This window comes from Populus trichocarpa, chromosome 12 (genome assembly GCF_000002775.5).
Source record: "Populus trichocarpa isolate Nisqually-1 chromosome 12, P.trichocarpa_v4.1, whole genome shotgun sequence".
Lineage (NCBI taxonomy): Eukaryota > Viridiplantae > Streptophyta > Magnoliopsida > Malpighiales > Salicaceae > Populus > Populus trichocarpa.
Window position 1 is genome coordinate 12,022,712 of NC_037296.2, and position 24,450 is coordinate 12,047,161.

The window sequence follows — 24,450 nt, forward strand, 5'->3', positions numbered from 1 at the left end:
TGGCATTTGTGAATGGAAACTCCCGTCTCCACTCATGAGCTACTTTACTGTATAAATATATTAAAATAATATTTTTTTTAATTTTTTTAATTTTATTTTTAATTTCAGCCCTTCAAATCATTATGAAAACAAAAAAAATAATTTAAAATAAAACAAAATTTAATTTTTTCAATACACAAAAACAAACAGGGTTAAAAAAAAAAATAAACCACAATATTAAAAGTTACTTCTTTATTTACTCGTGAATTAAACATTATGTAAAAAAATCAAAGTAGCTATTACAAAATTCTTTCTTCTCATAAAAAAATGAAAAGAAAAGGAACACTAGTAAGAACATAGGATATTTTCATGGATTAAGATTAAAAAGAAAAAAAGAAAAAAAAAAGGGACTTCACACTGACTTCAATTTACACCAAATAAATGTGTAGGGAATTGACAAATGAAAGTAGATTAGTAACTGGTTGGCAAACAATGCCATCTCTCACAAATCAATCACGTTTTGTCTATCTGGGGGAGCGACACATTGCCATAGGGATCGATATGCAGGAATTTCTTTTGCATCAACCCCAAGGGTAGAGAGGTTACGTCCATACTCCTGATAAATTGCATACATGTAAATCCAATAAAGCAAAGACCATTTGATTTGCAAACATACACGCCAACTGTTCCTCTATATGGGTGGGGAGGTGACTGTGGCTGTATGCATGCTTGTGCTTATGGGTGCACAACAATGGTGAAAGATAGAGGGAGATGAAGGACAATCCTCACCTGAATATCAAGGAAATATTGCATACATAGCTTGTCAGTATCAGATACAGAGGGATCTGACACATCTGAGCTTACTCCAGCTCGTCTTTGGGCACCCTTCTTTAATCTCTGGAGTGAAGACTCTGTCTTCCTAGCCTGAGCATGATGAATGGACATATTAAAGTCAAGAATTTCAAAATAAAGATCCAGTCAGATTAAAAATATATATAATTTGGACACTAACCACACTGACGATTTCAACAACCATGTCATAATAACGACCAGTAATCTCAGTTGCAGCACCATGCCGTAACTCCTTAACAGTCTCCCTAGTCAAATAAGGGTTGTGTTTTTCCATATCCAGAAAATCCTAGAAGCAAAGTCATGGGGTCAATGCAAAGTTCATAATAAAACTAATTCACGACAGCATCCGTATGTTTAAAGCTCATTACAATATAGGACAAGTTACATCTCTGGAAGGCTGGAACCAGAGCTAAAAAAAAAGTTACAAGCAAAGAAGACTATATGTACCTTCTTTAAGGGGCTTAACAACCCGGATACATAGAGTGAATGTCTGCTAGGAATAGGCTTATTAGTCATCCTGAAAGTCGTAGCAATTGCCTTTACGTCTTTCAAGCCCTGTGCAACAATCTTTGTTACTAAATGTTCAAAAAACTAATTTAAAAGAGTCAGGGATAATGTTTCAATATGTCAAACTATCCATTAATAAATAACTTTTTATGGCAGTATTACATCTAGAAAAGGTCCAAGGCAGAAGGAAGCCAAGCATTCTTAAACAAAGCCAATCCCAAATGCAGCTCACCTTAACAGCCTCATCAACTAGTGCATCTGTGATTGCATTGATAGCTAAAGGTGTTAAGTCATTTAATGACTTCCCACCTTGTAAAATGCTTTGTTTTACTAGATCAAGTACATCAGCGGAACATGAAGATAGAAGCTGAAGCACATGCTCAAGGTAATCTCCACAAACCTCAGTGGCCAAACAATTTATGTCATGAATAATCTGCAAATCAAAGAACCTCTATCAAAATGCTGGTTAAGCACAATCATTGTTACTCATGCATATGGGATTAATACTTATTTACAGTAAATTAATGTGGAACCTAAATTTAGGAGTGTTTTAAATCACAGTAACAAGACAATCAACACATTCCGTGCACACTTGCTACGATTACATTAAATAGTTACCATATAATGTGGTGTAAGTTGCTTCATTAGCTGGTAAAATAAATTAAGTAAAGAAGTTGCTATCTTTAGCATCATCACTCAAGTAATGTAAAAACGTTAGGGCTATGAAGTGTAAGTGGTGGGATGATGGCTCACATAGAGAAAGTTCCGAGTTCATGTCTCACTTGATGCAAAGTTTCTGTCTCACTTGAGCAAGACCAAGGATAGTGGGTGTACATGTTCCAGGAATGGTTTGCATTAGCCACACTAGACTGCAAAATGGTCCAGAGTGGGGGGGTGTATAACACAATGAGATATCAAGACCTTTAGCTTAAGGCATTCTTTTGATCAAGATTTCAAGGTTTATATTCATGTCACACAAAAGACAAATAATAGAATCATGACACAGCACATACATAGAGGAAATCATTAGGAACTGCTGAAGCTGCCCATTCATATCCGGAGTTGGAGCCAGTATTACCCGTCTTACGAGCAGCCAGCCCAGATAACAACCAATTTGAAAATCTGTCAAATGTTTGTTAATCAACACAAAGATTTTAGATATTATTTATTAGATATTATATCCAAAAAAGTATCCAAACAAGCAAATAATAGTAGTCAATTATTGATTCTCAATGGACTTGTCCATTCTCAAGCAAACTGACCTTGAAAGAAGCTGCAATGTTAAGCGAAGAAACTTGTCAGAGCAGGAGTGGATGAGAACATCTTCTCTCCAGCAAGATCTCAGGCTCTCCAAAAGAGTGACGCTTTGTTTTAATGTTAAATCTTGAGAACTTCCATTACCAGAAGGTGAATAGTGAACTGGTATAAGACTGGTTGTTGCAAGTGCAGAATCCAGAGCACCAGCTATTTCCTGGAACCTGTCTTTAGCAGATGCACAATCAGCCTCATGACAGGATGTACCAATGCACTAAATAAAATTAGACCAACAGATATGTCAATTCAAAATAAACTTACGAGAAAAGAAAAGAAGCTGTGCTGCATACCTCAAAGAGAAATAAACCCCAACATTCCATTGCTTCATGAACTCAACGTAGATGGCTTCAGCTCGAAACTTAGTGACAGCAGATCTGGATGGACAATAGCCTTGCATGACAATTGGACATTATAATTACAATGAACACAATACATTTTCATATAATCTTACAGAGTAATCATATCAGCCTGCAAACTTTCTTAATCCTGAGGGAGTAATGTAAAACAGAATCAAGTGTTAAAAAGGTGCCACATGCTACCTTCAAGATGACCCAAGAAATCTAGGCTTGATTTGTAATTTATCAAGAATTCAGTAGGTCTTCCAGGGGAAAAAGCACCTGGCTTTCCCTTTTTAATCGCAGAGAGAACCTCTTTCAGAATTGAATTAGCCAGGAAATCAAATACATGCAACCCTGAATTTTCTGGGGAAAAAAAACAAAAACAAAAAGGAAACAATAAGTTGCATTCAAAGACACAGGAACAGAGCTGGTATATTTATGGCATGCCTTCATGATAAAAGGGATACAAGTTCTGAAAAATGTATTTACACTAAAATAACAGCAGGATAACTAGCAAGTATACAAGTATAATATAGAAGATTGTTCAACAGGGCACAACAATTTAATTCCAATGCTTTATGTAAAACAACATTTACCCAAAACATGCAAGTTAAACAGGGTGACAGAGAAGGGTGACACCAAAAAAATGAAATAAAGACAGATAAATTGGCCCCCCATGCAATTGAGATCAGTAAATATGTTAAGCAGTAATGCAGCTTGGATCAGGGGCACCTCAAGAGAAAGATGTTGACAAGAATCAACAGATCAACTCCAGGCCAAAAACAAAGCTACAAACATTGATCTATTTCATACAAGCCGATTAGCCAAATAATTGAGCAGAGGCTTTGCCGAGTTGTAAGGTGAAAGTGATAAATCAGTAAATGAAAGTACCAGCAGAAGATATCTCCAAAAGGAATTTACAGTCCTTCTCAGTGCATTTCTTGATTTCTTGGTAATCAATTTCAAGTCCATCTCCTGATGCCCCAACAACCCCTCCTGATGGTCCATGTGGAATAATTTTCTGTATTAAAGGAGCCACAATAGTCGTGCGAAAAATTTCTTCTGCACTACTGGTATTATCAATTGCAGCATAAGCACGTAAGCAGTTATAGATTGCATTTTCATCCCGGTGCTCCAGTCCATCTACAAAACAATGTCCCAAACTTGCATCCAACAACAAGCTCGCACCTTGAATCCTCTTCTCCATGTTCTGAATGAAAGGGAGGTTCTGTACTGGCATAAGAGAGAATAGACATGAGCACAAATTGTATGACCTTCTATGAAAAAATCATGGACTTTACTTCATTTTATATGCTTATGCATTTTCAACAGCCCTTGAACTAGAATTCTATAAAACTTGTTCCTACGCATATATAAAAAAAAATAGTAGATATGAGCAAACACAGACCTGTGCATGAGCAATATAGAACTTAAGTCGATTCATCTCGCTGGCAATTCTCTCCAAAAGCATGCTTTGAGTCTCTCTTACATTTGTCCCATTCTCAATGCTGCCGTTGCTTGCAGCATTCTTCTCTGTTAAATTCACATCTCCATTCGACCAATCAGCAGGCACACTCGGTAGCTCCTTTATTAGTTTCTCAACCTGCACTCATCAAAATACATATAAATAAAAATTACTACAAAAAATATGAAAAAAGAATTCATCATATTCGAAAACCTAATTAGAGAAACAATCCCTTTCATTATGAAATCCAATTCTACACGCTTCTAAGATCTAGCACCTTCTTCACTCTACAAGACACACTCATCCCAAAAATGACATCTCCCAATCAATAAAACGACATTCCAATTCTACACAAATTGTAGCTAGATTTAGTAAATCTTACTACATCACCAAAACGACAGAATCCAATCAAACAAAACGACCTCATACCTTAGAAACGACATGAAACGTGTCCAGTAACAACTCCAAAACCTCTCTAGTCGCCGTCGCTTCCGATCTCTGCTCCAATCCATTCTTCAGAGCCACAAGAGACGACTCCACACTCCCTCTAAACCCTTCAATCTTCTCTCGGAGCTCCAATAACGGAGCCCGCATCCGAACGACAGCAGAATCCACATCGACCAGTTTGGTACTTAAATTAACAAAATCTGCGTAATCACGGTTGATTAAATCGATTAATTCGTGATTCAGGGAAGTTAAGTGTGCTTGGAGTTCCGATCGGAGAGTGTCGAAGGGGACAAAAGTTCGGAGCTCCGAAATATAAGAGTCGGAGTCGAAGTTCGGAGAGAGGAAAAGGTCCGGTTTAAACCATAACGGGTGGAAATCGAGCGGGTCCGAGAAGAAATCGGTAGCGGATCTTGGAGGTGGAAGTATTTGGATCGGATCCACTGCCATTTTGGATTCAGAAAGAGGGAGAAATTGTGTGGGATACGGTGTGTTTTGGCTATTTATATAGTGCAGCAGAGGTGGGATCAGTTTTATTTTGGAAAAACCTTTTTTTAGTTAGTCCTCCAACTTTTTAATATTCTTCAATGTGCTTCCTAAACATAATAATTTGGATTCAGAACCCTAACCCGTTCCAAAATATTTTTAAAAAATCTAAAAAGGGTGAAAAAATAAAAAATACGTTGGGATTTTGACCCTTCTAACAAAATGTTTTTACCGAGACTCGATTTTAACCCTCGTTTTGATTACTTTTCTTATAATTTTGTTTTAAAATTAAAAAAAATTGTGTTTTCAAACCATTTCACGATTTTTAACCGTCGAGACAAACAAACAAAAGACATCTTCCTGCCTCGTACCCACAGAAAATCAAGAAATGCTTGTTAATTTCGACATTATCTTCCTGAAAAGAAAGCACTTTGGCCTCCAAGTTCATGCTTGCTGGCGAAAAACCACCCTCTTGTCCTTCATTCAAGCTGCAAATACACCAAAAAGATGGTGCATTATACCACCATTCCAAACGCTGCCAATACAGCACATGTTGTCATGACCTTTGTTCCTATTTTGTTGCTCCAAAATGAAGACAAATATACCTCCATTCATCCTCTTGTACTAGCTGCACATAAAGTTCAAAAACCTCAGTCATCGCAGCCCCATGACAGCTGCAAAAACAGGACAGAAACAGCCAAGTTATGTATGGTTGGCTGGCCAAGATTAGTTGACTCAAATCAAAGGCCATGATTTGGCCAAGACAGCAGTGCTCTAGGGATTTCTTCTAGGACTATAAATAGAGGTTCTAGTAGAAGGAGGGAGGAGCACAAAAAAAGAAGAAGGAAGAAGTTGGAGGGAAAAGGAGGAAAGAAAAACAGTGAGAGTAGTAAATCGAGAGGGGAAGAAAAGAGAAGGCGAAAAAGAGAGAGAGAGAGAGAGGCTGCAGGGAGAAGAGAAACAAGAAGAAAAGGAAAGTGCTTAGAGTTTTCGAAAGAGATAAACAGAGAGGAAAGACAACAACAAGCTGAAACGATAGTACTACGCAGCAGAAGTAACGTTGTAAAGGTAGCAGTAGCGTGTCCCTTGTTTTCTCTTGAGATCTGAACATCCAACAGCCTCAGCCTCATCTTCAGGTGACAACAGTCGAAGAGAACACCAACATCAGCCTCCCTTAAGAGGTCCTTGCAGCAGCTTGGACTCAACAAAAACAGCGAAGACCGTAGCAACAGTGAGCAACAGCAAATCATGTTCACTTGATCATGCATTAGATGTTTTGTCTTCATTTTATGCGTGCATATAAAACCTACAATAAGCAAGTATTTTTTCTCTCTTTTAATTTTCTTTTCTCTATACTAATCTCATACTTAATTAAATATTTGAATTCGTTGTTGTTAAAAATAAATCGATAAAAATTATTAATTTTAGAGATTAATATTAAAAAAAATCAAAATCAAAATATTCAATAAAATCTATTATTTTTATGGATTAACAACGAATTTTTTTTTTTTTTTGTTAAACAAAATTGGCTAAATCTTTTACTTTTAGGAATTAATATCAAATTTTTTTGTTTTTAAAAATAAATTGATAAAATCTTTTATTTTTAAGGATTAACATCCAACATTTTTGTCCAAATAAAAATTTCTTATTTTTATGGATTAATATCAAAATTATTCGTTTAAAAGCCAAAAAATTGATGAATTCTTTTATTTTTAGGGATTAACATCAAAACTATCAACGAGTCTTCTATTTTTAGACACTGGTGTTATTTTTTAAAATAAATTAAAATATATCGCGAATAAGTTTAGAAATAAATTTAGACAATTAATATCACGCGTATAATAAATTTAGAAAAAAAGATATAATAAATATATTTTTTTCATTTAAAAAGATGTGGGTAAGGTAATGTATTATACTTAATTTCTTATCTAAATCTCTAAAAACAACATTTATTTTAGAATTATTGGTTTCTTTTAATTACTAGCTTCCAACTCTATTTTTTTTAAAATTCTATCATTAATTTTGGAAGTCCCAATTGTCGTGTCGGTTACAACAATTCTAATGCAACTGCTGATTGAGTTGCAAAGAAACTAGGAAAGGAAAGTGTTTTGTAAATTGGGTGAGTGCACACCAATTTGGTTTTTTTAATCTGCTTAGAGAAAATTGCCTTCAAGGCTTTGATGACTGAAAGAGGCCTCTTTCATTTAATAATAATAATTAAAAAAAAAAAAACTGAATTTCTATTTATTGGATATGTATTAGGGGGTGATCATTGTCGGTTTGGTTTGGTTTTTATCAAAAAAATATAACTAAACTGAAATTAAAAAAAAACCGAAACCGGTTCAAATCGACCGGTTTCGATTCAGTTTGGTTTGTTTTTTAGGACAAAAACCAGTACAAGCTGGTTTGGCTCGGTTTTTTTGCTGGTTTGGCTCGTTTTGTTTTTGGTTTTTTTTGTTTAGGTTTGGTTCGGTTTGGTTTTTTCGGTTTTAGGCTTATAAAACTGAAACCAAACCGGCCAGTTTTTTCAAAATTTTAATCGGTTTTTTTTCACGGTTCCGTTTTTTCAGTTATTTTTTCCGGTTTTATCGGTTTTTCAGTTTTTTTGCTCACCCCTAATATGCACTCTAGAATTATCAATTGTCATCAAGATTTGTTTTTAAAAGGTCTTTTTACTGCAAAAAGAAAAAAAAATTGCATCTTTAATGAAAATTGAAATATGTTAATAATATAGGTTTAGAATGTAATTGAGAAATTAATATTGTTTAGTTGAGCAATCTTATAAAAATTAATTGATAATTTGGAGAAATTTAGTATATCATTTACTTTTCTTATTTGAAAACCAAAAACTATATCTTACCTTTTAGATACGATTATTGTATGAGAAGAGGTCTTGACTCATAAATTGTGTGGATAAGATATCAAGATCGCTTAAGGATTCAGCCATCGATGATTTCAGGATTCATTTTGATTTTGATTTTATTGTAGCTCTGCATTTTAAATTGATTGTTGCCTAGACTTTGCAACAAAGCATAGTTATAGCTATAAGAATTAACCCGGGGTTGAGATTGAACCTGTCCATGGCCAAGGTCGCATGTTAGATGGTTTGTTTCACATATCAGTTAATCAACTCAAGCTATAAATTTTTAAAAATAAAAAATTTGTTGCATTGAAAGAAAAAAAAAAACCGATTAAAGTAAAACTCAAGTCGGACATTGAATCAGCGAGTAAACTTCTTAAGTCGGGCTGAATTTTATAACTACTTCATACAAAATTTGAAATCTTAATAGACCCAACAAGAACACTCATTGAGCTCGATCTTGGTATCCCGAGTCTAAAATCCCAAGGGCATGGGCTCGGATTTTTTTTCCATTTCTCGTGGCTCTTTGTTCTTAATTACTTTGCCAATTCAATTGATGCCAATTTAGGGTTTTGGTTTTTTCCTGGGTGTCAATGTGTTGCAAAAATGGGTTTTAAGGGTTTTGGTATAACCACTTATCTTGATCAGAATAAAGATCATTTACTGAATGGTGAAGCTCTTCATAGTAGTTATAGCTCATACAAGTAGATAATTACGTGTAACAAATTTTGTGGGTGAGAGTGTATCACCTGAATATTGGTGATTCTGTGTGTTTTTTTTTTTTCTTTCTTTCTTAAACATTAACTGGTAGAGTATCAAAGTTTGTTTGATATTCTGCTTGAAGCAGGATTTTTTTATTAAAAAAAAAAAAAAAAACATACACCTTGCATCCATGCACTTAAGAGGGGTTTAATTGTAAACAATAATTGCTGAAAAAACTCAACACTCGAATATTTAACCTCTTGAATTTTTATTTATTGATGATATTCAATACACTTAAATACTCTAAATATTGATTCAATAAAGACTCTAATTAACTAGTTAAATAAGAATTCTGACCTTAAATACAGGAGAAACCTTCCCCTATCTCAACAGACAATGGGCAAATCAAATCATAGAGTGCTAAATCATCAAGCAAACCTCCAAAAAAAAAATTAATTAATAATGATTGACCCAAAAAAGAAGAAAAGGCAAATACTCCTCTTACCTTGACTGTTCAATCAAGACACCATAAAGTTAAGGATACACTATATTGACAGGTCTTCAGTTTCTCTACTCTCTTCTCTATTTCAGATGTTAATAAGCTTAAAATCAACAATAAATGTTAATGCAATACAAGGGGGACTGAGAACAAAACAAAAGCTTCACGCCCTTTATACCAACCATCCCCACAGTTGAGATAAGAAAATAAACATGATTTAGAAAAAGCCTATATTTCACCTTACAGACAAAATGGCTGCTGCTCGACAAGCCCTAATTGAGACCGGCAAAATTACTTAGGAACGGGAGATTTGTAAGAAAATAGGAAGCTGTTGCACAAGGGAAAATTTACATAAAATAGCTAAGAGCCTTCTTTCTTCTAGAACCACCTTCTCCATATAGTTCATTCCATTGCAAGAGCTCAGTCATGTTTACTGACTCAGATGAAACACTTGCACATACCTATTTAAATACAGGGAAAATATCATAACAAGATCACGCAGATGATACAAGTCCATAAAATCTGGTCATCATTTTTACCTGTTCATGAGCATCTTTAAAGTCGACCATGTTTAGGGGCCGGATATCAGCACTCCCACTTAAAGCTGGGGCAGGCTTACCTTCTGCTACAGCCGCAGCCTGTTCCTGTAATAAATTGTGAAATTAGAAGTAATCCTAGGATAATCTAATTCTGCCCGTAAAATAAAATAAAATAAGGCTTAGCTAGATAAGCACAAACTCTTCAATTAATTTCAGTGGCATCCAGCCAGTAGCAGCAAAACCCAATACTTGGAGCTGCCAAAAGGATTTTCATGAAGCTAAACTGACAACGGATCATATGATCTGATATCCATACTGTACTTGTCTCGTTAAAACTTGATTGGAGTGCAGTGTATTTGTGTGGGCATTTTATGAGCAAATATAGTAGTACAATACACTGGACACCATTTTCTTTCTTTTTTTCATAAATAACACAGTACACCACAGATGCTTGAAAGAAGGTGCATGGAACAGGAGAAAGGACATTGTAAGATAATTACATGCTGATTGTAAGTGTAAATGCATCAAATTTAACCTAACAGCTCTTTAACGGTGAAGAAAAAGAACATAGACAAACCTTCTTTTCCTTTTCCAATATCTCTTTAATTGGTCTGTGAGCAGCAGCTACGCATAGGTTCTGCCATATAGCATGTATAGATGTAAGACAATCACCAAGTGTGATAAAAAAAAAAAAAAAGTTATCAAGAGAAGATCGAGAGCTAAAACCTTAAGGTCACTTCCAGAATATCCATCGGTCATGCTGGCAATTGCCTCAAAATCAATATCAGGAGACAAATCTTCTTTTGCCAAAATGACTTTGAGTATCTTTGCTCTATTTGGAGCATCAGGCAGATTTACCATCAATCTGTAGAAGTAAATGAAAATGAACTGGCATTAAAAGAACATAGGTTTGTAGAAACAAAATTTACATATTCCTAAAGGACTCGCATGCATAAGATATAAGAGCCCAAAAAATCAGAGTACTAAACCTGTTGTGAAATAAAATATTACCTTCGTGGCAGCCTTCTAATGACAGCCTCATCAAGGTCAAAAGGCCTATTAGTAGCTGCAAGTACAAGAACTCGTTCTGTATCTTTTGTTCGTAGACCATCCCAATTCACCATAAATTCATTTTTCATCTTCCGCATGGCCTCATGCTCTCCCGGATTTTCCCTCCTGCCCAACATGCTGTCAACCTGTGCAACACAGCCAAACCACAGAAAAATAATTGAGTTTATATTCAATGTGAGTGGGTGTGGGTGTGGGTGTGGGTGTGCAAAATGCTGAAAGAGTAAAAAGAAGCATGCCTCATCAACGAAGACAACACTCGGGGAAATTTTACTGGCTAGCGAGAATACAGCTTTGACATACTTTTCACCCTCACCAAACCACTGTAGCATGCAAAATTAGAATAAGTTTTAGATCAGAAAATAAAATCCACATATAAATTGAAGGAGGCATGCTATAATCTTAACCTTAGACGTGATGCTGGACATTGAAATGTTGATGAAATTAGCACCAGCTTCAGTTGCCACTGCCTTAGCTAGCATAGTCTTTCCAGTTCCAGGAGGTCCAAATAAAAGTATGCCCTTGCAAGGCTGCACTCATACGATCACCGTGAGTATATACCTTTCTTCATATACACATCACAGCCTAATCCTATTACTTAAAAACAAATGTCTAAGTTCCTTTAAATGAAATAACTTGTTTCACTGAATATAGAGATATGCAGAGACCTTGGTTAATTGCCCCTTGCAGAAAAGTTCCGGCCTTTGTAAAGGAAGCATCACCAACTCTTTCAACGTGTCCTTGACATTCTCAAGAGCTCCAATATCATCAAATGTAACTCCAATGTCATTAGGTGGAATAACATCAGCTAAAAGCCTTTTCTCAAATTCATTTTCTGTCATGACATCCTGATTGTGTCCAAAAAAAATCACTAAGGTGATCAGCACATGAAACCTTCTCAAATAGGAAATTAGGTAGCTCTTTAAAGCTCCATGCTTCAAAAAAATTGTGCATGTGAATAAGCTTTTAGTAGTATCTTCAAGTGAGAATCTATTAATCACCTTGAGTGACTTCTTCAAGCTTTTAGATTCATTCTGGATGGCCTGCAAGATTCCAATCCCATATTGGATGCTGCAAGTATTGCAAAGCAGCATTACAAACGTGTAATCAACACAGTAACCAATACTAGGAGTCAAGAAAATGATACAAGAAAGTTATCAACTACCTCTCGCTGGACAAAACAAGCTTCACATCAGCATCAGCATTAGCTGAATTCTGCATTAGATGATGACTCAGTGCCCAACCAACTACCTTCTCTGCACCTGCATTGCACACCAAAACATGAGTTTTTGAAAAGATCACTGAAAATAGTTAACATTGCAATGTGTTAAATACAGAACATACTTTCATTTGTGAGTGTTTGATCCTTGATGCATAATGTCTCAAGTCCTTCACATTCCATCCCACACCGGCCCAAAACCTACAGATGAAATGGCATGCAGTAAGAAAGGACCCATCTCCAAATGCCTTAATTTTTAACTTGCACCACCATTTACAATATACATCATAGTGCTTTATATGCACAGAAATTAGATGGTTATGAAAGAAAAGGTACTGTTTGATTTCATCAAATACTGTTTAATCTCCAACCAGATTGAGTGCAATAAAACAGAAATAAGAAAACAGAAACAAAACAAAACAAAAATAAGAAGGAAGCTGAGGGCATACACGAGTTAACATTTATCACAATAAAAGAAGGCCATTCAATGTCCACCTTTCTGAATATATGAGAAAGCAGCCTCACACACATTATCACAACGTTTTTCAACACAATATCTAGAAGACTTCAAGTAAAGCAATTGATGCATAAGAACTCTCTCAGAGAAATATTAAATAGTATACATGAGATGGAACATAACAGAAATCAGGGAAACAAGTAAAGCATAAAGTTGTCAACTAATTTTCCTTGAAAAACGTTCTGCCAAGTACATGTAGCCACCAGTAGGGTATCATCCATCTACAGGGACTAAACAGATCCCTTTGTCTGAGACCACCAGAAGCTGAGACAAAACCTGACAACACTTGAGTAGTATGCAATACATATAATATCCATTTCCTCCAACTATCATCGAAGGCCATTCTCTTAAACACACAAGAAAGCTTCAACATGAAAACAAAGTATTCTCCATGTCAACCTCACCACACAGCCCACTCACTTGTATGAGTATCTACAACCTTATTTGCTACTACCATGGCATCAATAATTTGCCTTCACTCCACATAGGCATCTCTCACCAAACAGGTAATCCGTCACCATCTTTTCAAGACAGGAACTGAAGAGCAGGGAGTTGTGGAGAGGAAACAATTTCAGTTTTGAGGGATGAAATTTTAAGGAAAGGAAGTGAAGAAAAACAAAAAATCCAAATCCATCCTTTTGTTTTAAAGAAAATTTTTTGTGAGGGACAATGAGTAAAACTATTCTTGTCCCCTCACACAGCGTCTCCACTTCCAAGAATTTGATTTTAGTGGGCTACAGGCCAACATCCCTTCACCTTCACGTTATCTTCTTCTCACAAAGAACGTAATTCTTTCCTCCGGCTTTCCACCCTTTCAAACATACTTCACAGCCACAAGCTAAGATGTGTTGTGACATTTGAACTTGAAAAGGCAATGAACAGTTGAAGACACTCTGTTCAACTGTTTGCCCAAAAGCAACATGAAAAGCGCATCAAGACTATTGCTCTAAAGTTTTCCCCAAATGGCTAGGCTTGACATATTTACTCAAGGATAATGGTTATTTTAGGGACCGATGCACCACAAGGTTCGACCAACCAGAAAAATCAAGCACCTTTTGCAACAGCAAATTATATAAGAACATGGATGGATAACATTATCACATGCATGGAATCAGTGACTGAACTATTTATACAAAAAAACCTAAATTATCTTGTCAAATGAAGCTCAGTCGAGTAAAAAATCAGCCACAGAAACTGAAGCTAAAAATGTTAATCAATAAACAAAACAAAAGGAGCTGCAAACTATATTATGGGATCAATATCTCACAGTGCGAAGGTTGTTTAGGTTCCCCTTCATTTTAAGAGTTTCAGCATCTTGATCCAACTGATGCTTCCAAGATGCTAGTAGCGCTTCATCCTGCATCAATTAACAACCTTCAATGATACACTGCACATGATTTTTTGTTCAAATCAAAGAGGAAAAAAATCAGTAATCCATCACACACACCTGTGGCATATGAATAGCTACTTTATTTGGAAAGAGCTTAGTCAGAAGCTTTGTTGCCTTTGGCACTTCCTTCCCCCTGTCACCAAGTCTTCCAAAACTATCCTGAAAAGATCAGAAGGCACCAAAATCAATCATCAGAAAATCAAAAGCAGTCATAATGTAATACAAAGTTATCAATTGGCCAAGTACAAGCTTGCCTGTGTGTGTGTGAGAGAGAGAGAGAGAGAGAGACAAGGGAGGAAAAGAGACAGCTTAATAAAGAAAGTGCTGTACGGACGATGCATTACTTCCCAGAAAATATTATTCAAATGGTTCTCCCTTTCAACAAGAGATCTAAAAAACAGTACTAAAATGAAAAGGCCTCCAAACTGACACAATATCCCCAGCATAAAATGTCTCAGGAAGGCTGATGCAAGTGTAAAAAAGTCTGCTCCATATGCAAGGCATCTAGCTTTTTAGCAAACATGTCAACTATTTTCACTTAATTTATTGGCTGAGAATAATGTAAAAGGTAACAAAAAATAATCACATGATGCACTGATTCAATGAGACTATCTTAAAACATCTCTCAATAACAAAAGACGTGGATTTATTTATTTATTTATTGCAAGATAAATAGAATATGTTGATGATGCTTAAGACTGCTATTTTGAACACACTAGAACAAAGCCAAACAATAAAAATAAATGAAATTATGATAACGCCAATCATCCACAGAAAAGAAGAAACCTGCAAGCACACATTTCCTTTGTTTTGATACATACCACTCAGAAGCATAGAAAAGTAGCAATATTACATTCAAGAAGTGCATAGAGATGGAAAACTTCCCTTTTCACACATAAGTAAAAGAACCACACGTAAATAAAAGAACCACACACACCCGTGTATACAATGAAAGAATGAAAATTTCAGGACAGAAAAAGAAATATCTGTTGCAACCCTAAACAAAAATACAAAAAAAAATAATGGGAGGGAGGGATAGAGTCACCGGAAAAGCCAAGTCAAGAAGAGCAGTTTGATTGCTGCCAAATTTTGTGAAAAGAAGACCACCAGGATGTGACTGCAAGGGGAAAAACATCATGGCGTAAGTAAATGACAAGATTTGTATAGCAAGAGCATAATCGATACAATGCAAGGTTGAGAGAAAATTCTTTGCCACGCAACATGCAGGCTCAAATTTTTAAAGGCCCCCCCTCAAGTCCAAGACTTGCACCACAAAATTGAATAAACATAAAATGAACTACTAATTGTTTGTTTTTAAAAGAAAAGTGAAGGATCTTAACTGAGTCAAGTGTGATGCCTATAGCTCCTAGATAGGTCTATAATCTATATTTTTCAATGCAGCATGCCACTTCCTCCACTTGTGATGATTTGGAGCTAAGCTCATAGAATTTACACATTGCCTCGTTAGCACCTAAAACTGGACAAACTGTTTTGCAAAGGGATTCATGTGCCTAAGCGGGTCTAAGGCTTAGTTGAGTTGAATTAACTCGACTAAGATGATTTCCAAACATAATTCAGTGATGCACAATGCCCTCAATGCTCGTCAAGTCTGTGAATCTTCATTAACCAGTGTTGGCTCATCATAGTTAATGATGACAGGCACTTTCATCACCCAAAAAATTATATCAGGACTCAATTTCTGTTTAAAGATGGCACCCATCAAAGCACTATCATTGCCTTTTGAATCCATGACTTCTAAAATGAATAAGTACAACATGTTCATACACTTTTCCTCTTATCTACCACAAAAGCTATGACAGCAGAAAAATGTTTGTGTGACTTGTCCATAATACAAAAACAGAAGACACGCACTTCAAAAAATACTCTGGAATAAACTTTCTAAATTCTACGGAGATATTGAATTCATTGACTTTATTTAAAAACTGAGGAAACAAAAGCCTCAGAAGCCTCAATTCCATCATTGAACTTCAACGAAACAACATGCCAGAATTTCAAAAATAAATTTAGATCAGCACCATTAATCTTTGAATAGAAGAAATTTCATGCATGCAAAAATAAAAACAAACAAACAAATAACTATATTAAAATTACCTTCTCTTTCTGATTGTCAAAAATAAATTTAGATTGTTAATCTTTGAATAGAAGAAATTTCATGCGTGCAAAAACTAAAACAAACTAATAAATGACTGCATCAAAATTACCTTCTCTTTCCGATTGTCATTTTGTGTGTGAGAACCAATTACTACCACATTATCAGGAAGCTTTTCGAGTCTGCTTTTGAATGTAGAATATGAATCCGAATTGCCTACAATAGATTTCTCTGCATCTTTCATATACAAAATGAAAGGAGAATTTCTGCTCTCGCTGTGTACAGCCTGAAGAAAGATTCGATAAGATTTTGCAAGTCAACAAAATGGAATAAAACATGCCAGAACAAAATGAGTTACAATTGCTCAAGAGCTAAACTATTCTACCTCAAACAATGTGTTAATGAGTAATTTGTCCAAATCTTCTACAGCTGTGTTCTCCAAACGAAGATCAGTAACTAGAGAGAAAGTAAAAGACACTTAAATAACTTGAGATTAAAAAAAGAAAGAAAAGATAGAACCATTTATCAAGTATATGTGCATGATAATGTTTATGATCCAGTTCAACATACCATTACAGAAATATCCATGACCTTTCTCACAAACATCTCCAAGATCAACACCATCAGGTATTGGTTTATCAAATCTCACACCGATTTTTGACAAAGGATTGTCCTCAAAAGGCAAAACAACCTTCCCACGAATCCCATAAGGTGGGCCCCTGCATTAAGAGTTAAGAGGGGATCAAAGGTTAAACATCAAGCTGCATCAAAAACAGCAAAATTAAGAACATAAAGAAGGCAGCAAAAAACTACAAATTGGAAAGAGAATAACTATAGAAGAATATGATGGGTTGCTTGTCTGAGTAAAAATTAAGTGAAATCAATCAAGGAGACAACACACAGAGAGGGAGAGAGAATTAAGCTGCCAACATGTTAGAATCAGGTTATGCCTTTTATTTTTTTATTTCCCTTCCTCCCTCATAAACCATAGTGTTGCTTCTCCCTTTCCCTTTTCCTTTTCCTTTTCTTTTCTTTTCTTCTCTTCGAGTTTTCTTTTTCTTTATTTTTTCTTTCATTCTTTTTTTTGTCTTTTTTTTGGTACATGCTGGTTCTTCTGTATTGCCAAAGGGAATGCAGATCTGAAACACTGGATACATTAAGCTTCAATTTTACCAAAATTGTATCAACTTAACCATGTTTGTATTTACATTAGCATTTATAACAGGTTGATATAGTCATTCTTGATCGTGAATATTTACAACAATCCAGACCTTAACAGGCTACAGCTCCAGAAATAGCATTAAAGCTCTCTCAAATAAGTGCTTCTGTTGTTCTTTCAAATCTGCACTCTTTTATTTCCTAACACTTCAACTCCTAGTTTGATTTGCATTAATGCTGCAATCAAATCAAACATTATCCCTAATCTCGATCAAAAGTAAAATCAATTCAAGATCAATTTTCTCATCAATTTTGACAAGGCGCTATTTTTTGGGCATCCATCCATAAAGTAAGAATAACATGCGAAGTGAATTATTTACTTCAAACAGCAGAAGCGAACCCTGCTCAACAATTCCTTAGCACATCCAAATTATATCAAATACAGCTCCTAATTAAGCCCACCACAGGTGCTACTTCAATTATCCAAGTATGTGGGATTTGTTGTTTATTCAGTTAAGCAAAAGTAAATAATTAAGCAAAAGTAAATAATCTTTTTTTCTAGGAAGACTAAAATTTTTATCATGAAAGAATACAAGCCACAAAAAAAAAGAAAAATGCCTAATGCAAGACAGAAGACATAAAAAAAAGAAGGAAAAGAAAAGAAAAGGAATAATGCCTACAACAAATGGAGAACGTTAAAACAAAGAGTTTTCCAACCCTGAAGAATTTCAGCTAAGAAATCAGAAAGTCCCAAAAGCCAAAACACCAATAAAACTACTCAATGCCATATTAGCTGCTTAAATACAAAAAGTTTCTGCATAACTCTAGAATTTCTCTCCATCCCTAACCACATCAAGTACATGACACCACATTTTTCTTCTCCAACACGAAGATATCTATGACACCACATTTAACAAAATGTTCATCCGCAACCCCTCCTTTTTTATCTACATTTTCTATCATCTGACCAAATAGGTTCATTTCAATGGCACTTGAATGAGAAGAAGATGAGCAGTTTAGCGCAGACCATTTATTGCAAATTTGGTATTAGAGAAATATTTGGTTCAGGAAGAATTATACACTGATCAAGAGAAGTACTGAACCTGTTTCAACATCAGGAAAGTTCACATTCAAGATACCAAAAAAAAAATGGCCATAGTAAAAAGGGGGAAGAAAAAGGTGAAGAAACTGGTCCACACTGATTGTACCTTGATGCTGATGCTGTTTGATATAAGACACTAGAAGATGAGCTTGTAAATTTCACTCTGTCACCTGCATGTTAATGTTTGGAGTATATTGCTATGCCAGAGCTCAAGAAAAATCAAAAGATCAAGAATGTGAAAGAAAAGTGGAACAACAAAAGCAATAGCTTAAATACCTATTTTAAACAAGCGATTCCTCGGTGCTCCTGGACCGGAAGAAGAAGGCAGGGTGTCTTCCATCTCAAACAATTCCTGGCTAGCAGGTGCATTTGAAGAGTTAGGTGTGTCTGTTTCACCAGCTGATATATTCACACTCTTTGATGGGTCTGTTGTCACAGGAACTTGTTTAGAACAAGTGCAGGATTTTTCTGCATTAGTTCCATCCTTCAAAAGCTCGGCTTCCTTGGAAGACAAACCCTGCAAATTAACAATCGATGATTATTGGTCTTCATAAACTACAGATGGAAAGCTATAATAGCCAAGCACGTCAGTTTTAGCTTACACCCAAAAATGAATGACTATCAAATACAAGCAATTTAGCGCCAAAGTAATTGGCAAGTGCCTTTGCCAACATCTCCTGGTATATCTCAGAACCTACAAACAGCATTCAAAAGGGGGGGGGGAGGTCAAGCTTTCTCATAAAAGTTAACCTTCACAAACTCCAAAACATAACAATGGGAGTAAAAAGCCCACAAACCTGCGGGGCCAGAAAGCAGAATACGCGGATTGACTGTAGTTAGTTCTGAGGTATATTTTGCATATTTTTTGTGCATCAGGTGTATAAATGAAGCTGCAATCAGCACATTTTTTGTATTCTCACTGCAGAAGAAAGATGACAAATCTGAGATTGACATGCAAATAAATAATCATGCCATTTGCAATCCCTGGTTAATAAAATTGTGTTCAAATGAACCGTGTGTCTTCCCACTTGATTAAGATTACAGAATTTATTGGAGGTACCAAATCTCTGAGGTAAAAAGAACCATTTAATGAAAATTACATGTCTATAAGGTAAAATCACCACTGAATCAAAATCACACACACATGCATTGCAGTTTAATTTTTATACAACAAATTTTGCATAACACTGAAATGAAGGATAGGTGTGGCCACATCAGTCACCACATCACAAGGATCATATGCCACAGCCATTCGGCTCTCAGCAACCAGAAAATGTGGACTTTTGCTTTGTGCAGTTCAAACCATCCATTTCACATGTCCCGTGTCCACAGGCAGGGAGATCTGTGTAATGCATCCAGTAAGTTGCTATGTTAATATTTCCCCGAAGAGCAGATCAGACATTGCAAGCCGAACAAATGTTCCATGCCTCAATGGATGACCAACTTGTGACACAACAAGTGTAATTCACCTCCAAAACTGTCATGCATTGTCACCACATCCTGATGGATAACATATCTGATCAGACCATCCTATTTGTTTGGCACATCCTATCCCGGGATATTTTTGTGTGAGGTATCCTCAGTACCAGTTTCTGAACAAGATGCAAATCCAAAAGCTTGGCTTTTCCAAATCCAGCTTCCAGGTTTTACATGGATGCATATTCAAGCTGTGTACAGGTGTGCGATCTGTTCGTCAATTTCTCATCTGTCTTCATTGATTACTTTGTTTCAACAGGTTTATCAAGCTCATAGGTAGGGTCCCCATTCAAAAAGCATAACATCCCAGGTTAACATGTACTCAGCTTCTCTCAGCTCCAGACATCCTAATCATAAAATGTCCATGGGTCTACCCATATTTACTTTGTTCTTCTCCTTCCCTTTTCTACCATCCCTTCCTTTCATAATGAGACATTTCAGATCTTAAATCCTAGTTGTATCATATACTGAATTCCTATAAACTCGATCCATCGTTTTGCAAGGCAAATTATCCATGAGACCTTGGGTTTCTAAGCCACCTTATACCAAGGAAATTATCTTTCACCCTTTCAGTTCTACCATGGGTTTCCCTAATCAACAATCATTGTAACTGGTGGCGTGACATAAGATTAACAAACAGAGGGACATTAACAAGGAATATTCCACCAGTAGACTAGTGCAATACTGCCAATATCAGGGAAGGCTGTTGGTATAGGAGCATTAAAAGTCATGCCTGAAACAAATTGAGCACCCAGTGGAGCTAAAACTGCTACTTTTTTCATTTTTCAACATTCAAATCAGAACCACAATTTCGCATTCGGAGAATAGACAGTTTAAATGCACAAAAACAGCCAGGCACGCGAACATTTTCTCTGACAACTAGCAACAATAACAATATTCATATGTTGTGCTATGCCAGTAGAAAGTATGAGATATGACGTCATACCAAAAATCTAAGAAACTTAAAATTAAAAAAAAAAAAAGCCATTTGAGAACACGAATTCACCTAGATAACATGAAATTGAGAACTAAAGATGGCAAGAAGAAAATCATACCTTAAATAGTATGGGAAATTATCGAATGAAACTTCTATGTTTTTTCCATTGAGAATTCCAGCGTGAAGGTCGTCTTTGAATACCGCACACCGCAATGACATACCCGAGGTCGATGCCAGCTGCGAATCCTTCGGCCACTCGTTCCTTTCTTCCAATACCTGTTTACAGATACTTTTGCTCAATTTTTGTTTACAACTAGATGATCGAGCTAACATCCTGAAGAAAGGCCTTATCAAATCATTCATCCCAGAGATTTTTACATTGCCTGCCTCTGTGCCAGAGTCCTGGCTGCAATCGTGAGGAAGATTCTGGTTGATTGCTCCAACCTCTGCAGCTTTATCACTCCCTAAATTTGGAGTTGAATTGCCTTCCATGCCATCAAGCTCAACCTCCGCACCACCATGAACAACTGACTGAGCAGGCACCTCAGTCCCATGGTGTATTTTACTGGCAGTCTGTCCTGGAGACTTCCAGCGTGATAAATCAGGCCTGAGGCTTGAAAGAGACGCCAATATTGAGGCCCCAGCAACAGCCGATGGATCCCCTGACCTCCTTTCGAGTTGCAAGAGTTTCCCCAGGCTACTATGAACTTCAGCACTCTTAACCGCAACCTCAGTCAGGAGTTGCTGAAAAATCTATTTTCGACAGAAATGAAGGAAACTATCATGTGACAATGAAACGATCAAATCTATTTTCTACACAGTTGCAAACAAAACAATGAAAGGGGAAAGAACGTAAGTGGCTGGGAGAATCCACAAACAAGAAAGATTGAACCATTAACTTAAACAATGTAGAGGATACATAGGCATGGTTCCCGGCCGCACCAAAGACCACCTCATCTCCTGAATTAAGCACACAGATAGCACCCTTTTTGACAGCTGTCCCATTTACTTGCACTGATCCCTTGGTCCCCGAGCTTTCTAGCTCAGCAACAGCACTTCCTTCGCGCTGATCATGTCCACAAACAATGAGTACTCAAACTGCATATACATATTCAGGAGTTCACCTCCACAAGAACTATTAATCAAACAAAACTCCACTATAATACCCGATTCACAGCCCTCCAGATAACAAACACGGACACTGTGTTTGCCAAAACATCCTACAAAAAAACTCAACATACAACCAATACCTGTGTGTGTCTAATCTTGCATTGAATCGCGCCCATTGTGTGATCCTTCAATATAAAATCGCATTGTTTAGTCGTACCAATCGAATAACTGGACGTGCAAATTACTATATTCTGATTCTGCAATCCAAACACAATCAACATTCTAGTCAAACCTCAAAATCTCTCCTCTTTGGACATCAATTCTCAATTTTTCAACTAAAACAAAAAAACTCTTTATTTAACAATAATCGCAAATCGAACTACCTGAGCAGACTGTGTCAGCAGCTTACACCAAGGCGTTTCGAAACTTGAATTCTGCTTTTGATATAAACTCCAAGTCGATAACGAACTCCGCGGTTTCTCCAGTACAACCGGAGTAGAACCTTTTAATCAAATCCAAAAAACAAAATAGAGATTTAACCAAACAACACTTGAAATTCAATTCTCAAAAATTCAAAAAAAAATACGAAATTTAGTTCAAGGTTTTAAAAAAGAAAATTCAAAAAAAAATAAAGTGCCCGACCTTCAGCGATCGGCGTCACAACAGCCACCGCCGGCGTCGCCGTTTCCTGACCTTTCCCCGAAATCAAAGCGCCTCTACCACCACCACCAGTAGTCGGAGCATCTCCAGGTCCACCGTCGTCGGGATCCTCCTCCTCCGGTGGACTCGATTCCTTAGAATTATCTGTCGTCGGCATCGGTTTCTCCGTAATTCCACCATTCTCTCCCTGAAACCCACAAAAAGAAATGAATATCTTTTTTTCAAGAACGACACCAGAAAATCACGTAGTGATTTGATTTAATTTTATACATATATTTACCTTTTGACGTTTAGGTGATGGTGGCTTATTATTATCCTCTGAGGAAGAAGATCTCTTGCTGTTATTGTTATTATTGTCATCTGAGGAGGAAGATCTCTTGCTGTTATTGTTAGCAGAAAGAGATCCACTCCTTCTCGTTGAAACCATTCTTTTTTTCTTGGTTCTAGATTTTCTTTTTCTCTCACTTTGTTTGAGCTAATTGAGAGAGACTTTGAGGGCTGAATTATTGTGCTCGTATATATATATTTCAGTTTTTTCTTTATTTTATTTTATTTGCTACTACAATAAAAGGAAAAACAATTATTAATAATAAAGTCTTGAGTCTAGACGTTATTTCAATCCCTAGTAATTTATACTTATTTCCTTTTGGTCCTTTAATTTATGTTTTTCTGCTTGTATCTTGAAAAATATTTAAGGACTTACTATAAAATCATTAATGAAAGCTAATTTTCGTGTGATATTACTGCTTGTAATAGAAGTTGAAAAGGGAAGGATGGGAGAAAAAATAGAAAATGAAACTATGAATACTTCTTTGTGGTGTGTTTGTTATTTAACTTTAGGGGTTACATTGGAAATTTCCAAACTTTAGGGGTTAGATTTAAGGAAATCCAATACTTGTTGAGTTTTATCTTCTAATTCAAGCCTTTCTTTCATTTTATCGGAGAAGGTGTTTGGGAGTGTAGTAGCAGTTGTTTTTTAAAGTGTTTTTTATTTTAAAATACATTAAAATAATATTTTTTTATTTTTTTATACCAGCACATCAAAATAATCTGAAAACATCAAAAACATATTAATTTAAATCAAAAAAATAAAATAAAATTCAAAATTTTAAAAAGCACTTTCCAACCACAGTGTCAAACACGGCCTCATGAATTAACAATGGGGACTTTTAAACTAGAGGAGCCAAAGTGATCATTTTTTAATCTATAGGGACTAGATTGTAGTTTAATCAAAGAAGTAACTTCTCTCCTCTTTGTTCTTTAGTGTTTGGTGGGCGCACCAAAGCGGTGTGTGTGGTTACTCAGCGTAAAATAGCAACTTAGGTGTCTGTTTTCGGTGTAGGTTAGCAGCAACTTAACACGGTGGTATGGTTTGGTCCTTCGAGTGGAAGTAGTGGTTTAAAGGCAAGGCAGGGAACATGCCTGATTTTGGAATGTTATGTTCTTTTATTCTCCGACTCTAGGTTCATTTTTCTTTCTACTAAAACTTTATTGAAAATTGAACTCTCGTGGTTGTTTTCTCCTGTTCCGAGCTAGTAAAAAATTATATCAGAATTTATTTAAACCATGATGTATTCCACAGATTGTTGCTTCTGATAGTGGGTGATCTAATAACAAATTCTTTAATTCCTCCGAATTGTACACACATCACAACAAAGTTAATGCTCGATCCATGACTGGATTTAAAACTAAAATTATGAATAGAGTTGGTTGACTTG

The 24,450-nt window shown here is 36.0% G+C and overlaps 2 protein-coding genes across 3 annotated transcripts; both read right to left on the reverse strand.

The window, feature by feature from the left end:
• Positions 1-214: 214 nt before the first annotated feature.
• Positions 215-5,386, reverse strand: LOC7484468 (conserved oligomeric Golgi complex subunit 2). Its single transcript, XM_002318681.4, has 12 exons — positions 4,885-5,386; positions 4,399-4,593; positions 3,882-4,218; positions 3,192-3,353; positions 2,943-3,042; positions 2,601-2,816; positions 2,352-2,460; positions 1,571-1,771; positions 1,279-1,386; positions 992-1,117; positions 769-903; positions 215-595 (listed from the first exon to the last, which is right to left on the reverse strand). Exons 1-12 carry the CDS (start codon positions 5,347-5,349, stop codon positions 482-484), a joined length of 2,268 nt encoding a protein of 755 aa, XP_002318717.1. The 5' UTR covers positions 5,350-5,386; the 3' UTR covers positions 215-481.
• Positions 5,387-9,426: 4,040 nt separating this feature from the next.
• On the reverse strand, positions 9,427-23,234 carry LOC7454546 (uncharacterized). Of its 2 annotated transcripts, XM_002318683.4 has the most exons (28): positions 23,013-23,234; positions 22,715-22,919; positions 22,456-22,574; positions 22,213-22,329; positions 21,882-22,028; positions 21,341-21,715; positions 21,081-21,238; positions 19,347-19,468; positions 19,152-19,243; positions 18,826-19,066; positions 18,656-18,719; positions 16,860-17,008; positions 16,675-16,745; positions 16,402-16,575; positions 15,225-15,296; positions 14,237-14,338; positions 14,057-14,146; positions 12,398-12,473; positions 12,219-12,315; positions 12,055-12,124; positions 11,722-11,901; positions 11,461-11,583; positions 11,293-11,376; positions 10,997-11,181; positions 10,712-10,850; positions 10,563-10,622; positions 9,986-10,090; positions 9,427-9,907 (listed from the first exon to the last, which is right to left on the reverse strand). In XM_002318683.4, exons 1-28 carry the CDS (start codon positions 23,157-23,159, stop codon positions 9,794-9,796), a joined length of 3,678 nt encoding a protein of 1,225 aa, XP_002318719.2. In that variant the 5' UTR covers positions 23,160-23,234; the 3' UTR covers positions 9,427-9,793. The 2 variants fall into 2 exon arrangements, with proteins under 2 accessions (XP_002318719.2, XP_024437881.1); XM_024582113.2 differs by having other exon boundaries at positions 21,081-21,715.
• Positions 23,235-24,450: the final 1,216 nt, after the last annotated feature.

Coding starts and splice junctions, on each gene's coding strand:
- LOC7484468 (XM_002318681.4), bottom strand. CDS start 5,349: ATGGCAGTGGATCCGATCCAAATACTTCCACCTCCAAGATCCGCTACC. Junction 3,043..3,191: donor TTTCTTGGGTCATCTTGAAG/GTAGCATGTGGC, acceptor TTGTCATGCAAG/GCTATTGTCCATCCAGATCT. Junction 1,118..1,278: donor TGTTAAGCCCCTTAAAGAAG/GTACATATAGTC, acceptor CTTTGCTTCTAG/GATTTTCTGGATATGGAAAA.
- LOC7454546 (XM_024582113.2), bottom strand. CDS start 23,159: ATGGTTTCAACGAGAAGGAGTGGATCTCTTTCTGCTAACAATAACAGC. Junction 17,009..18,655: donor CAAACAGCATCAGCATCAAG/GTACAATCAGTG, acceptor CTCTTAATGCAG/GGGCCCACCTTATGGGATTC. Junction 9,908..9,985: donor TTAAAGATGCTCATGAACAG/GTAAAAATGATG, acceptor GTATTTAAATAG/GTATGTGCAAGTGTTTCATC.